At 46.6% G+C, this 18,770-nt stretch overlaps 1 protein-coding gene across 2 annotated transcripts in view; it reads right to left on the bottom strand.

Moving 5' to 3' along the window:
• Window positions 1-2,298: 2,298 nt before the first annotated feature.
• The window catches only part of LOC133345881 (activin receptor type-2B-like), a 77,339-nt gene continuing 60,867 nt past the window's right edge, over window positions 2,299-18,770 (bottom strand). For both annotated transcript variants that reach the window (XM_061556952.1, XM_061556951.1), the window contains exons 8-11: window positions 16,149-16,263; window positions 10,683-10,821; window positions 9,690-9,820; window positions 2,299-8,293 (exon numbers count right to left, since the gene is read on the bottom strand). In XM_061556952.1, the coding sequence (XP_061412936.1) occupies window positions 8,027-8,293; window positions 9,690-9,820; window positions 10,683-10,821; window positions 16,149-16,263 (652 nt within the window). In that variant the 3' untranslated portion in view covers window positions 2,299-8,026. The remainder of the gene's footprint in view (window positions 8,294-9,689; window positions 9,821-10,682; window positions 10,822-16,148; window positions 16,264-18,770) is intronic.

An 18,770-nucleotide genomic window follows, 5' to 3' on the forward strand; every position in this document is an offset into this window, starting at 1 on the left:
GTTATGGTTTTTGTTCAAAGCGGGTCTCGGTCAAGTTCTGCTTACCCATGCAAACTCATGCTGAACAATTGCAAGCTTACCCAGACGCGCTGATTTGCCGTGCACTGCACTGGGCAGACAACTTTCAAAACGGCCTTAACATTGGCTGAGCAAAAGCCAGGGGCGAGTGTTGAGACTTTTGAACCACAGTTCGTGTTTGGACAAAACTGGCCTCTCGCATAGGAATGGGACATTTCCACCATTGACTCGCATCCATCAAAGGAGAGCAGTGCGCCACTGCAAGGAGACACCAAACTTTTTTTTTTACATGAAGATGTTTTTTTTTTATTAATATTTAAAGGTCAGAACGTTTTAAATACAAAAGTTTATTGTTCGGTACTAATAAGAAAAAAAATACATTCATCATCGGGTCACCAAAACCCTTTTTCATTAATGCTGGGAAATGAAACAACAAAGATGGACGGCTTTCAACTGAGGGCCAACATTTCCCATTTCTGCAGCTAATTTATCTCAAAGGTAGAAATCGTTTTTTTCTTTTTTTAAACACATTTGGCATGAGTTTACATTTATCTAAAATTGTCAGATAACACTTAAGAGAAGGTACCTGTCTTAAGATAAATGTACAAACTGCAGCTCATTCTTTGCCATAAACATTCACGTTGTAGTGTGTACGCGTGTGTGTCTGTGTGTCTGTGCGCATGATAGCAGAACGGGAGCGGTGGTGGAGCGGTTAGCGCGCTGCGCGACGAGCCCAGCGACCCGAGTTCGATTCCCGCTCACGGCCAACACCAGTGGCGATTATCTGAACCGGTCCTGGGCCTCCCCTAGGTCGACTCAGCCTCAATTGAGTTCCCCTGGGGCGCCACTAGGGAGACAAAGGCGGCCGGGCGTGGTGTTGGCCACCCACCCACTCGTGTGCCGTGCCGGCCTTCATAGGTGCTCGCTAGCAGCACTTGCCCCAACAGCATGTTAAGGCTACACGGGGGATCTTTGTACAGCAGAACCTTGCTTATCCGATCGTTACCCGCACAACATGCTTGTTTCCGACAATCGACCCCTCTCGCGGGGCATGAATTGTCCCGAACGCCGTGGTTATGAGACCAGTGTTAGAGCACAGCACCAACGGTTCACCATCAGCAGCAGTAAGGCAAGCTTACTGGATGCAAGATCAAAATGTAAGGCATATTTACCTGTGATGAGTTTTTTTTTTGTTAAATGGCCTTTCGTTTAAAAAAAAATGACATGTTTGCTAACAACAACTTGGCTCTACTGTAAGTGTACATATACTCATATATATGCTGTAATTGGAATATGCTGCCTAATTGTCGGGATAACTTTGCAGCACTTGGTTGGAAACAACCTCTTTTTAGTGTGGCATAAGATCAGTGACATTTAACACGAACATTGTGTTGGCGATAGCACGCTCAACAATGTTTTCAATCAATGTTAGTTCAGTATATTTTTTCGTACATTTATATTTCACCTACAATGACAGGATTAAAAAAAGAATTACAGCATATATATCATCATGACTATGCAATAGATGTTTACCCAGACGGACGTTTATATATACACATACATATATACATTTCTGCTGCAGCATCTACAGTGATGTGTTACAATGCCCTGTAACTCATCTACTTGAGCCTTGGGCCAAGTTTAAAATATTCATGAACAGAAAGTGGCAAACAGATATACCAGAACCACTCCTGCCCTCTGTTTATTGTTCCAGTTTTTAGACCTGGAGATGGTCAAAGAACTTTAGTTTTAGTAGGATATTTGAGGTATGAGGGAGAATTCTAAAAGTCCCCGGCCTGACCTGCAAAGAGTTATTTTGGTGCTTAGATTGTTTTCCCAGTTCATGTGACGTGAGAAATAATATTCCACTGAGACATGCTTCACGTTTGAAGATTGTAAAGAATTGACTTTAATTGTCTGTGCTGGTCAAATTGGAGCCTTCGGGAGGATACACCATCATATAACGGCACCAAAAATGTGGCCGGAAAAGCACAGCTGAGCCATGTCTGGAAAGCCAGTAAAAGTACTGATCGAACATAACACTGATGCAGTAGAAGCAAATATGACCGATGATTGACCATGAAGAACATCGCTGATAAACTGGGCACCAGCATGGGCACAGCTGAGATGACCATCAGAGCAACAACTCTGGATTTGGAAGAGTAACGGTGTCACCAGAATACTGTGCCGATGAATGTTTCGCGACTTTTTTTGTCCTGCATTATTGCCGAGCATGAGACGGGTGCGCGCTACTTTGAACTGGACTCAAGGTCTCCTTCGTGGAAACTACGAAATCTCCAACTTCACGGCGTCTCTATTTAGGGACGCCACAGGCCATTATTAAGAGCTAATTACCTGGACCATGTACACAATCATGGAAATACTACGCCGGCCCGTGGTTCAGCTTAGATAAAGGAGAAATCACGCGAACTCCGGTTATCATCGCTGCGGCTTTTGGCTAGTCATCGAACAAAGATGGTCACTGCATCGCGCGCTTTCAGTTGTACTTGTGGCCGTTTGGAATGTTCTTCCGATATGAGGAAGCCACTTCAGCCAAGCACGTTTAAATCGAGATTGAAAACGAATTGATCAAGAACTACTTTTTGTGTTTGGTTTGTCGTCCTTTCCCCCGCACCTCCGATTTAGCACGATTGGCTACGTACGGCGCGAAAGAAGTTCAATAGTACATACATACAGACATCAACTGTTGGTAACTGGCTCAAGAACCATAATTTATGATGAGGATATTCTGAGGCTTTAACATGGATGGGGAAAAATGTATCCACGTGGATTATGTTGAGAAAGAGGTGTAAAAATCTAAAGATAAATTTTCTTGTCGAGGGCTTTTAACACCCCTCGTATCTCCAAGTAAATACTGCAATCGTGACTTTGTTTATTGGACTGCTTATTTTGAGCCGATGATGTCCTTTTAAAGGCTTTTGAGAGCTAGAGGTTATTTCCCCAGCAAAATCCGTGTATCTAGGGCTTTTACTCCACCGACTTTTACTCTCAACCTGGCAACACCAACACCGATGTGGTGTAACGCGTTCCAGGGAGAGGCTCGCTTGAGTGGGAACAGTCGCACCGTTGCATGCGGCACAGCAACGCTCCAATCCAGATTTTGATTTCAAAAGCAAATATGGACACCCGTATGCTATTATTTAATTTATTATTTTATCTTTATACGTGACTTTACCGAAAGAACCAAAGAGTAATTCCTGCGGTCACGAAAGCTCCAAAATTAAGAATGGACTCCCTAATTGGAGACGTGCCTATGTTGAGAATAGGCGATGATAACGGCAACTTTTCGTGCTCCCCGTTGGAGAAAAAAATAAATATTGGGCCAAAGTGAGTGGTGTACAGCCATAACGTGGGCTGATTTTTTTTTTTACAATTTAACACAGCTTTACCGACACCCCTCATACAGTTTGATTTGGAATCTGTTGAAATCCCTTCCCCGTCCATTCTCTTGCTGTGTTCTAAAAGAGCGCAGAGGGCCTTTGCAAGAGGTTTCAATGAACCAAAAAACCTTGGCGATAAATCCACTTTTAAAGGGGCCAATCCTGGAAATGAAGGCCCATGCTGACGGAAAGGTGGAGGACCTGACACTTTCCCATAAAACCCGGTGCAACATGTCCAGATGCGTTTTTTTGCTATACCACTGCATAGCACCACACGCGCTATTCCGATGATTGAACAGGGTTACGACAGCGGAGTTTGTCGAGGTCCTCGTCGGATGCCACTCAGCAGTGACCGACAACAATCTGGCTTGATGTCTCACCCCTGGCGGCATCGTCCGTTCCACTGAAGTGACAGCACACATTGTGCTGTTGCCACCTGGTTAGACTCCAGCTGGGCGAAAGCAAGTTTTATAAATCCAGGCAGAATATAAATGTTGCTTATTCGCGTATTTGATTTACCGTTGCGCACGCTTTGTTATGCGGACGTGTGCACAACCGATATCATTTAATACGCACTACATTTTCAAAACACTGAGTTAAGGGTTTTCTAATTGTCCGCCGTCAACTTTGTTGTTAGAATGCAATGTTGATTTGCACCGTCCATTGTAACGTTAACGTCTATTTGCATCAATCAGTTGTAAATGTTCCCCGTCACTGAGCACTAAGCGTGTTGCTCCACCTCGCACGCAGCGGACGGAAATAGTTGGCGAGTGTTCTCCATTTACAACCACCCCGACTGCTGGCGCGCAGGGCACGAGATAAATAATCCTCGGTGGGGGGGGGGGGGGTGGCACCTGCCTGTGCAGTGGAGGATAGTGCTCGACTCATTCTCTCAACTCATCGTAGAGGTGTGAGTTTAATTCATGGTTGGGAAGGGGGGGGGGTTAACTTAGCCAGTCATCCATCTGGGGTTGATGAAGTTCACATCAACTTTCGTGAGAAGTCAATAGTGGTCATGCTACGGAATACAGATATTGGATTTCACTATGGGAAGGTGGCATTTGCACAAATGGCTCGGGGCAAGTGGAAAAAAGCACTCCACCCACTCCCCCATTGCTCATTTAAGCAAGGGAGCAGACTTTTTAATCAATTGAATAACTCCTCTAAGAGTTCTCCGCGTTAGGTTGATTAAAGCGGCAATCGGAGCAATCCACACGAGGGTGCGGGGCTTGAGGGTGAATCGAAGTGCCATCCTCGTTACACGGCAGGCACACCGTGATGCCAACGAGAAGCGTTCCCGTTGGAGACGGAGGGCCGTGTCGCGTAATTATCGACCACCAGGGTCACCCCGTGGACTCGTCCGTTCGCCAAGAGGAGTCGCCATACGACCGAGGCTCTCCGTGACGGGAGGTTTCTGATATCTAACTGACAAAGTACACCATGACATCGATTTATCTACAAGAACATCAGTAGCACAACTTCTGCCTCGATAGCGACACGAGTACAAACTACCAGCGCCGTCAATTAACTTTACATACAAAGATACAAATGCTATTTACCTGCCTGAGGTATTGCAAGAATTTTTTTAAGAAAGTAAAAACAATTCACTGTACACAGGCATACACCTTTTAGGGTTTGAAATGATCAAGACACCTGCATCTGCATGCCAGCAGAGCACGAATGAAAATATCCACAGTCTGCAAAGGGTCCTTCGACATTCACTTTAACCACAGCTGTCTATTCCAAAACAAAACCTCTTGGCAAGTTACAGTTTAGATATTCACTATCATTAACATTTAACATGTCACCATATATACGTGTTGTCCATTTCAAAACAAGGTTACATTAACTTTCATACTTTAATTAGTTTAATTTGCTTACACGACTACTTTGTTTATACACGTAAAATATATGCATTCCACAAAATTGAAACGAAACAACAAAAATCAACGAAACTGTGTCGCTTTGATACACTCGCTTAAGACTCCTGAATAACGATCGGCGAATTCAGTGTCGACCATGAACCTTTGCAGGCAAGGGCTGAACATTCTGCCAAATGTTCTCTCGGTGTAAGGGGGTGTGTGTGCGTGTGTGTTCCGTTGTGTGAGTGCACGTGGTGCGCAGTACACAACACCCCTGAACAGTCAATGACCACCGCCGCACGGCGACCTGGCCGGGCAGGTGAACGCACAGAAAAACTTCAATAACGACCTGGGGCGGAAGGCCATGGGTAAATCACAGGTGAACAGAGGGGGGAGAGATGGTCAGGAAGCTTTAAAAATTTAGACGACCTGAACAAAAACAATAACTCACTCTCTCGAAAATAATGACAACAAATACGGAAAGCAAATCCCGCCGTGAATTGTACTTTCTCAACAGGTATACTGTACTCGGTAAAAACCTGGAACTAAAAACTGTACAGTATCGATAAAAACAGAATAAGGTCGGACAAAACGGCATAAAGTACTAAAATACAGGTATTTTAAATATAAACTTTAAAAAAATGAGGTATATCTGGTTGTGAAGAGGTGGCGGTTGAGTGTGAAGTGCCCTGTTTGACCTCAGTGACCCTGTGGAAGTTTCCAAAGCAGCATTGACATTCGGTGGCTTGACAAGAGGCCGGCGATACGCTCCATGGCGGAACGAAGGGTGGGTGGTCACCCGGACTAAAGAATAATTTAACAACGACAATGAAAGAAAAATCACCTCGATAAAATATTCACATTACGGTTGATTTTTTTTTTCATCCGAACTCAAAAAGGGGGGGCGCAACAATTTCAAATCGTAGGCACAGTGATGGGGAGTTGTAACAGGTTTTTCAGACGTCACTTGAGCCTGGGAGCCAATGCACGCAGTTCAGTTAAAGCACCTGACATCGCAATAATCACGGCTTCATGTTTCGATCGGTGCAATTACCGGTATATATATATTTTTTGCTGCGCGGCATTGATACAGCAGAAGGCATGTTCTTTGAGAACGTCGCCTACTCTTTAATCCAGTCTCACAGCACAAGCCACACGCCTGCCGTTTCACAAGAGACAGCAACGGGCATTTTGTTTGTATTCACATGAATCACACCTTTTCTTTCTTTAAATGCTGCACTGCCCTATCAGACTCTATTTGGTAGGAAGTGTTAAGAGTTGCAGAGGCTCCACGATTTATTCAGAGACAGCATAAAAAAAATGAAAAACTCAAACCAAGGCAGGTTCTCCTCGCAGATACGCCATTTCTGCAAAGGAGCAATCGCCGCCTACCGAAGCATTCACTTTGCCTGCGCCAGCAACGCTCGCTCCTGAACAACATCGTTGACGTCTCTCGCCTGCACTGCGCTCGTCATAAACACCAGCCTGACAGCCTCGAGCAGCGGCCGGAGTTCAACTCCCAACTGAAAACCCGACGACTGCTCCGAGACAACGGGCCACCGATGAAAACAAAATAAATGCGGCGTGGCCGAGATGGGGTCGGCGGCTCGTGAGACCTGCGATCCGCTTGCCGACCGCCTACCGACCGCCTACCCGGGCGCTCCCTTGCACGCTCAATCCAGGACTGCAGCTCACAAAGACCAACGGTACCCCAAGCGACGAGAATCATTTTTTTTTTCCTGAGATGAAATGGCATGCGGAGGTTTGAAGGCTCCACACAGCGTACGGCACGATGTGGGAGGGAACCTCGCAAGTGGCGGAGGTGGTGAGCACATTACAGCTGTACTGGAGTAAAAAATTATGAACTTGTACCTGTTTATAATGCTTTTTTTTTGGCTGAACAGATGGCTTATATTATTGATGGTGTCCCTGCTGATTTGTTACAGCAATAGCATCATGCATGCTGACACCAACACCAGAAGTATTGTAATTCTTGCAGTGGAGCTCATGATTTCTGTTTGGCAGTGGCGTCTTTTTTCCCTTCGGTTGTCTTCAAGTCGTTCATGAAGTCGTTCGTTAATGAATTCATGTCTGTAGCTAGAGCACACACCGTTGCCAATGAGCACTTATCTGTAAAAGGAAAGCAAGTGTCCTGAAAAAAACTCATTTCGATGCACAGTTGAGGAGTAACGTTAAAACGCAGTATCTGACTTTCAAAGCAGTACATTCATGTTTTTTAGTGAAGAACACAGAGTCCATCTGCGAATGACTTGCTTCGGGTGCACTGTGGCGTGTTGGAGTCGCAGCGCATCTTAAATCGCTTCCTGTGGCCGCTTATATGATGCACCTCCAAAGCGTGGTCCAATCAAGATTTTCGAACAGCACTGCCAATGTGTACTCGACACACCGTCACTTCTCTACGGTCGGAATACTTTGCGCCCCATTTGCACAGGCGGTGCACGGACGCAAACGCGAGTCAATGACTCTCTTTTTTTTTTGCACAGCCACAAACGCTGAGCACCTTCAGATCACAATGGTCACCCAGCCTGGAGTCCCCCCCACTCTCTAGCAATTGAGACTCCGACAGACGCAGCAACCAGCGCACACCGGCGGCTACCTGCGCGCCGATTGTCCCCACGTTCTTCACTGCTCCCCCTTGCTCCCGATGACCGGTGCCCGAGTGTTTACAGTTCCCGCGTGTTGCTCGTGCCGCCCGGTTTGACGCTACGACGGCGCGGCTTGGGCTCAGAGGCTGGATTCTCTCGCGGCGCCGGGCAGCAGTTCAGGATTCGGAGGTGACGCCGAGGGAACCATGATTGTGATGGTGGCATCGCCGGCGCTGCTGCTGCTGCTGCTGGTGCTGCTGGTGGAGGTAGTGGTGGTGGCGACGCCGGAAGCTTCTGCGACACGGCGCGCGTGGCACACCCTCTCGACCACGCAGCCGGCCGAGAGCCGAGCCTCGGCGTCGTGGTCCCAGCATTCCTCCACCGTCTCGCACAGCTGGGACAGGCCCTGGACACCACCGGCGGGCAGCACGCAAAGCGCAGAGTGCACAGGCATTGACGAGTGCACATAGGCAAAGGCCACAACATGCACACAAAGATTCCCCCATATACCCTTTAAAGACTTTTGGGACAAGTACTTTTGAAGGCCAGCGCAGCACACGAGGGAGTTGGTTAACCAAAGCGCCATGCCCAGCCGCCTTTGTTTCAATTTTGGTGATGTTTTACACATCGCACCAGGTACTCATTTTGAGGCTGAGTTGACCTAGAGGAGGCCCAGGACAGGTTCACATAATTATCACTGGAGTTAGTCGTGAGCGGGAATCGAACTCAGGGCGGCGGGTTCGGAGCGCAGCGTGCTCAGCGTTGCGCCACCGTTCCAACACAGACATGTGCACGGATGCATGCAAAACACACGTGCTCATACACACACACACACATACACAAAGATCCCCCTGATCGCCTACAAAGACTCTTGGGGCAATTAGCGAGCACTTATAAATGCAGACATGGTGCACAAGGGGGTGATGAGGCTAGCACTCCCAGTGCTGATGTTTATACTCTAAGCCAGGTAATCATTTAAGTCCACCTAAGGGAGGCACAGGACTGATTCAGGTATCACTCGCCACTGATCTTAGCCGTGGCCAGGAATTGAACTTTGGGCTAATGGGTTAGTAGAGCAGTACGCTAACCATGCCACCGCTCTCCACAGACTCACGTCGAGACGCATGCACCCAGGCTTTCATTCAGTTAACGTTTTTTTTTTGTTTAAAATATTTTTGAGATTTTGTTTAACTTTTTTACATGAAGCTCATTAATTACCGAAGTGAGAGCCCACTGGAGTGATTGTAGATAAACGACAGTTTGTGTGTTCACGGTATAATTTTCGATGATGATTGCTTGTGTTGCAGTCGAAACGTCGTGAGAATTTTATCGTTTTATATTTTTATTATTTTATTGTTTCTCTTCTACGTGACTTTACCGAAAGAACCAAGAATATGGTATAATTTGCCTCGATTGACTGGAATCATAAGAGGAATATTCGTGCTTGAGGACTTCCAAAAGTACGCATAGCATCGTGTCACGCATGGTATGGCCATAAACGACTACTTCTGGTCTTGGTAAAGAAACCTCTATTCTACCGTCGACAAATACATAATTGCACCTAGTGAAACTGATGGAGGATTTGTCACACATACCTAGAATAGCTAGGTACATTTCCCACACCTCCGATCACCACGGTTGGCTAAATACGGTGCCAAACAAGTTCAACATACATACATCGCTCAAAATTCGACATCGTTTTGTCTGCGGTGAAACTCGCAGACGTGAATATCCCAGCGACTGATTAGAGAGGCCAACGGAGCGTGTGGGCGCGTGGGCAAGTGAACGGAGCGAGCGCTCACAGGATGTTTCCTCCAGCAGTCACGAAGCACGGGCCTCTGCTTCTTGTTGACGACCACCTCCTGCATGTCTTCCAGCGACGGATGCTGTCCCGCCTCGTCCTCAAACGGCATGCGGTAGTCCCCGACCGGGCCTGCTCACGCACCCGCACACAGCCAAGCACACGCTTTAAAGCAGTCGCACAGAAAACTTTCACTCGGTGGCTGTCTTCAATGATATCATAATTCACGCTTCTGTAGCACCTTTCAACCGGATGTCGCAAGGCGCTGTACAAAGCAACAACAACAACCGCCGTTCGCCACAAAGTGGCGGTGACGTCACCACGGCGCTTGTGCCAGGCTATGTGCACGTTAAAGCCACGTGAAGTGTCGAACGCCGGCCGGCAGGAGGTCACGGGACTGAGATAACTGGCAGATGCACCACCTGTGCCCCCTACTGTACAAACTTGCTGTGTGTACATAGCACACGCACACGCAGGCTCACACCAATACAATCCAACCTCAAAACGAAGGATTCAAAAGCAGCGTCAGACACGACTCCCATCATATGAAGCACAAGTGCAACCAACGTCTTTCACAATCACAAGGCAGCGAGTTAAAAGTGCCGGTCAGAGTAGACCCAGCCCATAATCCCTGTGTGCTTAATAAAATGAGCACCATTTGATGGTAAATTGACAGTGACCATGGTATGGATAGCGAGGGCCACTCCACTGCTCAATAGGGCTGCACGACACTCCCAACTTGAGACCACAACCGCGTCCTTTAGTGCCACGCTGCAGTCGCAAGGACAGCCACGCGGTCAAAGCTCGCGGTGTCCAAGCGTGCTCGCCGATTACGGAGAGCACGCCGAGCTGTTCGAAATGGGGGTGGCGGTGAAGGAGAGGTGACGGGGGGAGGGGATGGTGGGGGGCGATGGGGGGAAGGCAATGGGGGGGGGGGTGGGACGGTGGGGGAGGGGATGGGGGTGGAGGGGGCGGGGTGTGGGTGAGACCTCACCGTCGGCCACGGTGCACCTGGACACGAGCTCCCACATCACGAGCCCCACGGCGTACATGTCAATACGCAGGAAGGCGTCTCGCTGGAAGTTGATGGCCCCTTCCAGCACCTCGGGGGCCATGTACCTGCGCGTGCCCACCTGCAGGCAGGGAAGACAGAGTGGCGGCCACAGCACAGTTGAGCCGAATCATCATCGTCGCCATCATTAGCCGTGATCAAGCCACTGCTGGATGAAGGCTTCCCCCCAAGCCGTACCCATCTCTTAACGTTTTTTTATGTAATAATCCACCTTGCCCCTGCACACGAGCTGATTGTATCGGTTCACGTCCACAGTAGACACACTCTCTGGCGTAATCCCTCCTCCCGTCCCGTGGCTGCCATTCTGTTGTTATTCCCGACCACTGGCTGTCCACCCTACGGTTGACGAGTGTCCTGCGCAAAGCCCACGTTTTTCTCAGCATTCACAAGTACACCTTTAACCTGCTTGCACGCATTCCTCCCTTTGTCTCTCAATGTAATCCCAAGCATGGATTTCCATGACATTTTCCCACACCGATCAGCACGGTTGGCTAAGTACGGTGCAAAAGAGGTTCAACAGACATGCGTACGTATACATTGTTTGATCAACTCCTTGTCCACGATCTTCATTTTGCTCATATGCTGATTTCAAACCCCGTAGCCTTCTTTTAGCAGAGATAATAAATCTGTATCCGATATTTCCAGTGCTGAATGAGACTCCAATGTAATATAATGGACTCGAGGTCAAAGGGGCAATGAACGGTGCTCAACCCTACTGATGTGCGATCCAATGGTGAACGTTGGACACGTCTAATCCGAAGGCCAATTACACAACAGGTAAGCCACTCTGCCGGAAGGACTGCAATAAGTCATGCATGCGCACCAGTAATTTAAGCAACACTCTGCTGATGAGAACGGTGAAATTCAAACTTCTACAATATTGGCTTGTTTAGATAAATACGAGGTAGTGGAAACAATTCTTCTCTGCACATATGATATATGTCTTCTTGGTTCTTTCGGTAAAGTCACGTAGAAGGGAAGTAATAAAATAATAAAAATAAAACATAATAAAATTATTTTATTATGTAATTTTATTATGTTTTATTTTTATTATTTTATTACTTCCCTTCTACGTGACTTTACCGAAAGAACCAAGAAGATGAATCCCTGCAGTCACGAAAGCTTTAAATCGAAATATGATATATGCCGAAGCTCTAATTTTGGATAAATTGTAATTAAAAACGACAGAAATATTCAGAACTTAAAATATCAATGCAAATGAACACTTGTTTGCCCAGCAATAACTCACCAAAGCCTTAAGGCTCTTTTTCAAAAGGGTCCGGCCAGACGTTGGCAGTCTGAGGCGATGTTGCCGCTGCTGTGTGTAATCCCAATTGAGTAATACGCAGATCATTTTTGGAGCATTGGTATGTTTGGACAATACCAGTTACGATTTAAAGCTTTCATGACTGCAGGGATTCATCTTCTTGGTTATTTCGGTAAAGTCATGTAGAAGGGAAATAATAAAATAATACAAATAAAACATAATAAAATCATTCTCACGACGTTTCGTCATTCAGACGCTGTCTTCCCGACAGACTTGTTCTTCACCTGATGACGGCTGCTTCCATTGTGGCCGAAACGTCGTGAGAATTATTTTATTATGTTTTAATTTTATTATTTTATTTCCCTTCTACATGACTTTACCGAAAGAACCAAGAAGATGAATACCAGTTACATTGGGTTTTTTCCGCTATGGGAGGCCACAGAGAACCCCACAGAAAACCCCATGCAATACAGAAGGGAGAACATACAAATACCATGTAGAAAGGCGCTCGAGTTGGCAATCGGACCAGACGCTTCTTGCTGTTACTACCGTGCCACCCTCATCGCCCCCAGTGGTAATGCGGCTGCGTTTGCATTGAACGGCGTCAAGAGCTCAATCGCCTGACGCTGCTTTTCCCTCCAAGTTGGAAAACGTTTTCACCAGTAAATCTGCCCAAGGAGAAATGCTGAGGCGGGGAGATTTTTTGGGGGCCTTAATGCCGGCGGATCGGAGACCAGTCGGCTGCGTGTGTCGATCGGTGAACAGGGTGATACGTGTGGCCAGGGGGGCAACACAAACACTCGGTGCGCGCTCGAACGCCAGTGAACATACAAGACTCTCCTACAAGTAAAAAAAAAACTCCGACACATTCGTCAATAACACCGCCTTAACATACACCATCTGTATAATAGGCGACATTGTGGGTAATAGCCTTTTTTTATTGCACTTTCCTACGAGGACGTTTTTTTCTTCTTGGAAGTACATACGTCGCACACCCGTTTCTGAACCCCTCACGAGCCACCCGTGACCTCCACAATGTTGATGCCTTTCAAGGAAATATGCTTCAAACTTAGAATACGGTCAAAACACTGCAATGTGGGCAGGTGCGTAGTAGTAGGGGTCCAGCTGTTGGATTTTTTTCCCACCCATTTCTGCCAAAATCAAACAACACTTTTTCCAAACACATTATGAGGCAACTTGTTAACAATGTTTCGTTGTTTTCTTCCTCCTAACTCATTAAATTTGGATTGCAGAAGGCAGATTTTGCCGAAGGCATATTTCACACCAGAGATGCATCACAGATGACAACAAGGCTTTGCTACGCCACCCAATATCTCTGCTTCAGAGGAAGGGGAAAAAACCACTAGTCGTCATTCCGACAACGGGTGGGAGAAGAGTACAACAACCGCGCATGGCTTGACAGGTTCCCCGAGTCTCGTCTTGTTTGCTGCGTTGTGGTCTGGCCTGGTGGGCCATGTACCTAAATAACCTTTAACGCGCGCGACGTTCTTGAAGTAAGGATAGGTAGATATGACTTTTGGGGGCACACGATCTAACCCAAAAAACCCCTATTATAGATATTGGTCGCGAAAGCCTACGTGTTAAACATACAGCATCTGGCTCTCATACCGATTCGACTGGGATACGACTAAATGCTGTATGTATGTACACGTGTTGAATTGATTTCGCATGGCACGTAGCCAACCATGACTATTGGAATGCGGGATGTGCATAGGCGGGTGGCTACGTACGGTACGAAAGAAGTTGAACGTACACGTATGCAACATGAACTAGCAAATAGAGCTCTCCCTGGCGACACATTTACAAACATGAGCTCTGGGTTTTCCAAGGAATATGGCATTTAAAACGCTGGTTCCGGGACTACCAATGGGGATGAGCATTGCGCAACACTCATATTTAATAATCATCCTCGTAACTTTGGGAACAGACGCCTGCGAGCATCTCAGAAATTTCATCGCTGAAATGGGGAGGGTTGCGGGCCATCGCAGGGGGGGGGCCGGGGCTAAGGGGTGGGGGGGCACACATGGAAGCCCACAATTTAAATTAAACCCCTCATCATAATCCATTAGCTCTGCCACCAGCACGAAGATATCTAACGCAATCAAGCAATTTATTATCCGGTGTCATGTTCGCTTCCCTTGCGAAAACACGTGTTAATCTTGGCTGATGAATGCATTGCCGTGGGCGGCAGCGGGGAGGGGGGTTGGGTACATGAGGTGGAAGGGGGAGGCAGTTGTTGGCTTAAGTGGGGGATTGAAGGGAGAGGCGAGGTTTGGAAGAGGAATGACGCAAGAGCAATTAATTACAGAGAAGTTGCTGCTCAAAGGTCCCATGATTAGAAGATGCTATCCATACATACCGCCAAGCCAGCCTTTACCGATGGTTATGCCTTCGGTAAACTGCCGCTGCTCCCTGTGCAAAGGTAAAGAGTGTCCGTGCTCAAATGACACCTGGGGCGGCAATGCTCGTTGGTGCAGTGCTGGTGTGCCCATATGTATGTACGCATGGTGAACTTCCTTTGCATCGTATGTAGCCAACCGTGCTAATTGTAGGTGTGGGGAAAGGAAAACAAATTAAATACAAAAAGCAGTTCTGAAGAAATTCGTTTCCAATATAGCCGGTGGTACAGAGTCAATTGTCCTGTGGTAGGAGTGAGCGTATTCAAAGGACAACTGCCATTGACTTGTCACAAAGTGTTGCTTATTTTATTGAACCCAGTTGGATGATAGTCCACAATGGAGTATGGTGAGGATTTGAACACGGTCAGCCCGGATTTGAACTCGCAACAAAGTTGTGAGTGGAATTTTCTAACCTCATGTCCAGTCGGTCAAACACGCTGCTCGCTGCTAGGCCGCGTTGACTCCCTCAACTCAAGGACTTAAACTGTTCATTGGTAGGTGCATATTGAACTCTGTAGATTAGATCTATATTCGCTATTTTTCTGCGTGTAGTTTAAGTGTTCTCCCCTCTTCCGACACTCCATTTTCCTTCCGCACGCAAAATATTTCAAATAAAATTGCTCTTTTGGCGAACATCAATTTTTTATAAAGCGCAGGCAGAAGCTTGCCAACCGAATGCTAATTTGAGGATTTCCACTGCAGATGTAATTAACATAAAAAAGGACAACGATCACCCATGCAGCTTGTACAGAGTGGAGGAGGCAATGTGCTGCTACTAGGCACCCATTAACCCCGGGGGGTGGTACGCAACGTGGCGGTGCGGCGAGGTCTAACTCGACTCGGTGATTTTTGTCAAACCAGTGCCAATGATCATGCATCGCACGAGTACTCATTCAAAGGCCGCGATTACTTCGGGGTGACCCAGGACAGGGGCTGGAGATCGCATCGCTAATCAAGAAATGCCATAACATTGGAAGTGAACCGGATTGTAGTGCAGTGTGTGTTTCACAAACAGCGGACGAACTTACAAATATGCACACACACACACACATTCACAAATACACAAAGGTCTTCCCCATCTAGTTATAGACCATAGGGGGGGGGGGGCAGGTGATATTATCCTAGCAATATACAACGTAAAGACAAGAGATCCCACGAATAGCTTATATAGACGTTTGGGGAAACTGCTCTCAGAGAGCAACAATTAAGGTCTGCAGGGCACACGAGTGGATGGATTGGCTAGCATCACGCTTGGCTGCCTTTGCCTTCCAAATTCTGATGTTTACACTGCACACCAAGTACTCATTTAGGCCGAGTTAACCCATGGGAAGTCCAGAATCAGCCTTGGAGGCTCGCTGCAGCGAGGTCACTGGGTTTGTAGCGCAGCGTGTTCACCGCTATGCTACGGCTCCACCCATTTGGGTGTGTGTACAATGAACACGCGCACGCATGTACGCACAAGACAAACACACGCACGCATTGACCACACGCAGAGCATGCAGCTACACATGCTGCAAAGCTGCCCCCATCCATCGTAAGAGAGACCCCCCCTCCCCACCCCCCCGGCTGAATTGCCAGCACAGTAAGGATTACAGTTGACGCAAGCGGTGTCCAGGAACGTAAATAAGCGGTGGAATGCACGGTTCCCACAGCAAGCTGTGCAGCGTGGGGGGGGGGGGGGGCACAGGGGAGGCCACACACCTGGCCGTGCATGTCCCCGGGTGGTTTGCCAGGCTCAAACTTGACGGCCAGGCCAAGGTCGGCGACGCATGCTGTCAGGTCGCTCTTGAGCAGCACATTCTTGCTCTTGAAATCCCTGCAGAGAGAGAGGTGCGGGAGGGGGAGGGGAGGTGAAGCTTTTTTTTCCATAAACCACTTCGCCTGAAGCGCCTACTCACTTCACACGGCCACTGCTTTACTATTCACTGGAAGAAATGTCCTCCGTTCTTTTCCACTGAGACGGATTTCAAAACGACGAAGGCTCACTTTCATTGACGGCAATTTGCAGACATGGAGAACAATCGCTCGCCATCGGAATCGATACGACGCGTAGCTCGTGACGAGGATCAAAAAATGGTAGACAGCCTCACATGTGGTCATAAAAGTGAGAATAGAAATCGGTTTGGGTGTTCAAATGTAATGCTTTCGTGTTATTAAAAAAAAAATTCGAGTGCTCCAGCCAGAGACATCTAGCCAGCTTATATGACAAACAAGGCGACTAAAAAAAGTATCACATATCTATGGGGCCTTTTTACCAGTATGCAAAATAATGAAGAATAAGAAAAGGTTTCACCCTTTCATAATTTTGAATACTGGAAGAAAAAGGTCCCAAAGATATAACTTGCACGACCTGAGCTGTAAGTGTTCTGATACTTTTGATTTAAAGCTTTCGTGACTGCAGGGATTCATATTGTTGGTTCTTTCGGTAAAGTCACGTAGAAGAGAAACAATAAAATAATTGTTTTATATTTGTATTATTTTATTGTTTCCCTTCTACGCGCCTTTACCGAAAGAACCAAGAATATGTTCTGATACTTGTATTGTTTTTCTACTGTTCGTATTGTGACGTTCTCTGGTCTAACAGTGGTCGCGAGACAAGGCCATAAAGATGGCTGTCTCAGGTGTAGGCCAATCAGTTTTGAAGACGATGCAAATATTATCAGAGCACATTTGTTTGCATGTTTTGCTACAAGTTTGTGTGGTTAATGCAGACTTGACGCCTTGCAAAAAGCTTCACGTATATACGTTAACATAGAAAGAGATGATGGTAAAATCGTAGTAAGTAAATTTGGAGTGCAGTAACCAACATCAGAAGCTCCGAACACATTTAAATTCACGATTGCCAATTAGAGATTCGATCTGCAAGAATAAAATTTTAACGATGTGGAAAAGATGACAAAGGCAGCCCTCGGGACAAGACGGACATGAATGTGACAACCATCTCGGGCAGGGAAAGCAGCTTTAACTTGGAACAATCTTAATTAAACGTCATTCACTGTTATCTTTGAGCAGCGGTAATAGTAATTTAGGTTTTTTTTTTTACTGAAAACGAGGCGCAAAAAAACTAACTAGGGTCCTATTGTTCCGTGTTTCTAATCGGTGATAATTAGTGTAAAAAAAACGCAATCTAATACTTTCTCTGCCAGAGCATTAAGAGCACAAGGACGGTGAGAGCGGTTTACGTAAGACTTTTGCACCAAACGCAACAATGTGCTGAGCTGCTTAATATTGGAAATAAAACGTCAAACACATTTATAGACGTATCTACTGTACGTTCCACGATTGTATTAAAATGTCATTTTTGTCCAGGAACGGTTTCGTGAATATCAAGACTCTTTTTCAGGAGGGTCCTGTATTTGGACATTGGGCCCATTCTTTTTTTAATGAGTGTTATGCATGCGGGAGGAAACCAGAGTATTGGAAAGGAATAATGCTCAATATCCACATGTATAGACAGTCCACAATCTATTATTCTGTATTGTCCACTGCATCACACCCATGTGTGGCCATTGTACCGAGGCTCCCTCAAGGCCATGCGGGAGGGCGTGTGGCACAGTTTGGCGCCAGCTATGATTTCGAGTGCAGTAGTGTCGCTACAGTTCTCTGGTGAGGACAATGTCTTTAAAAACAATGGCACTACGCCTCTTGAAATAACATTAACGCTGAGCCGCTTACGCGTTCCGAGATTCAGCGGTGAACGGGACCACCCCTGCAACTTACAGACGTTTCAGAACGAGAAAGGGATACAAAAGAATCATGCTCAAACAAATATTTCCTGGAGATCCTCAGGTAAAAATACCATCTTCCTATGCTGGGGACCAGTCTCTCTGTATAACAACCACTATTGAGACCCATATGGGGCCAGTGGGGATGATGGGCTGAGTCAGCCAATCGCTAGGCTTGAACTCAGGCATGTTGGGGTCAAGCAGCCAGAGAAGAAATATGACGTGTTATGTTTAGAAAATGCATAAACAACTACTTCGAGGAAATTTGCAAACGACAAACATGACTGTCCAGCCATACAGTCCCATGTGTGGCCATTGTACTTTCTCAAATATTAACTTGTGACCTTTCAATTGAGTTGGACAGCACTGTCACCACACCACCACCCAGCCAGGTAATAGTGTAAAAAAAATACAAATCAAGACTGAAGACATCACTTCAGCCCCGTGAGGTCATTCCAGGCAAAGTGAGATGTGTAATTGTGATTCCTATTGGTTCTCAAAAATCGAAAATATTTATTCCCAACGACAACAACAAAGCTCAGTGACGACATCCTAATTCCAAACGTTTTTTGCAATTTCTGGAATTCCAGCGTTCAAT

This window comes from Lethenteron reissneri, chromosome 23 (assembly GCF_015708825.2).
Source record: "Lethenteron reissneri isolate LAM-NWPU_2019-01 chromosome 23, ASM1570882v1, whole genome shotgun sequence".
Classification (NCBI taxonomy): Eukaryota; Metazoa; Chordata; class Hyperoartia; order Petromyzontiformes; family Petromyzontidae; genus Lethenteron; species Lethenteron reissneri.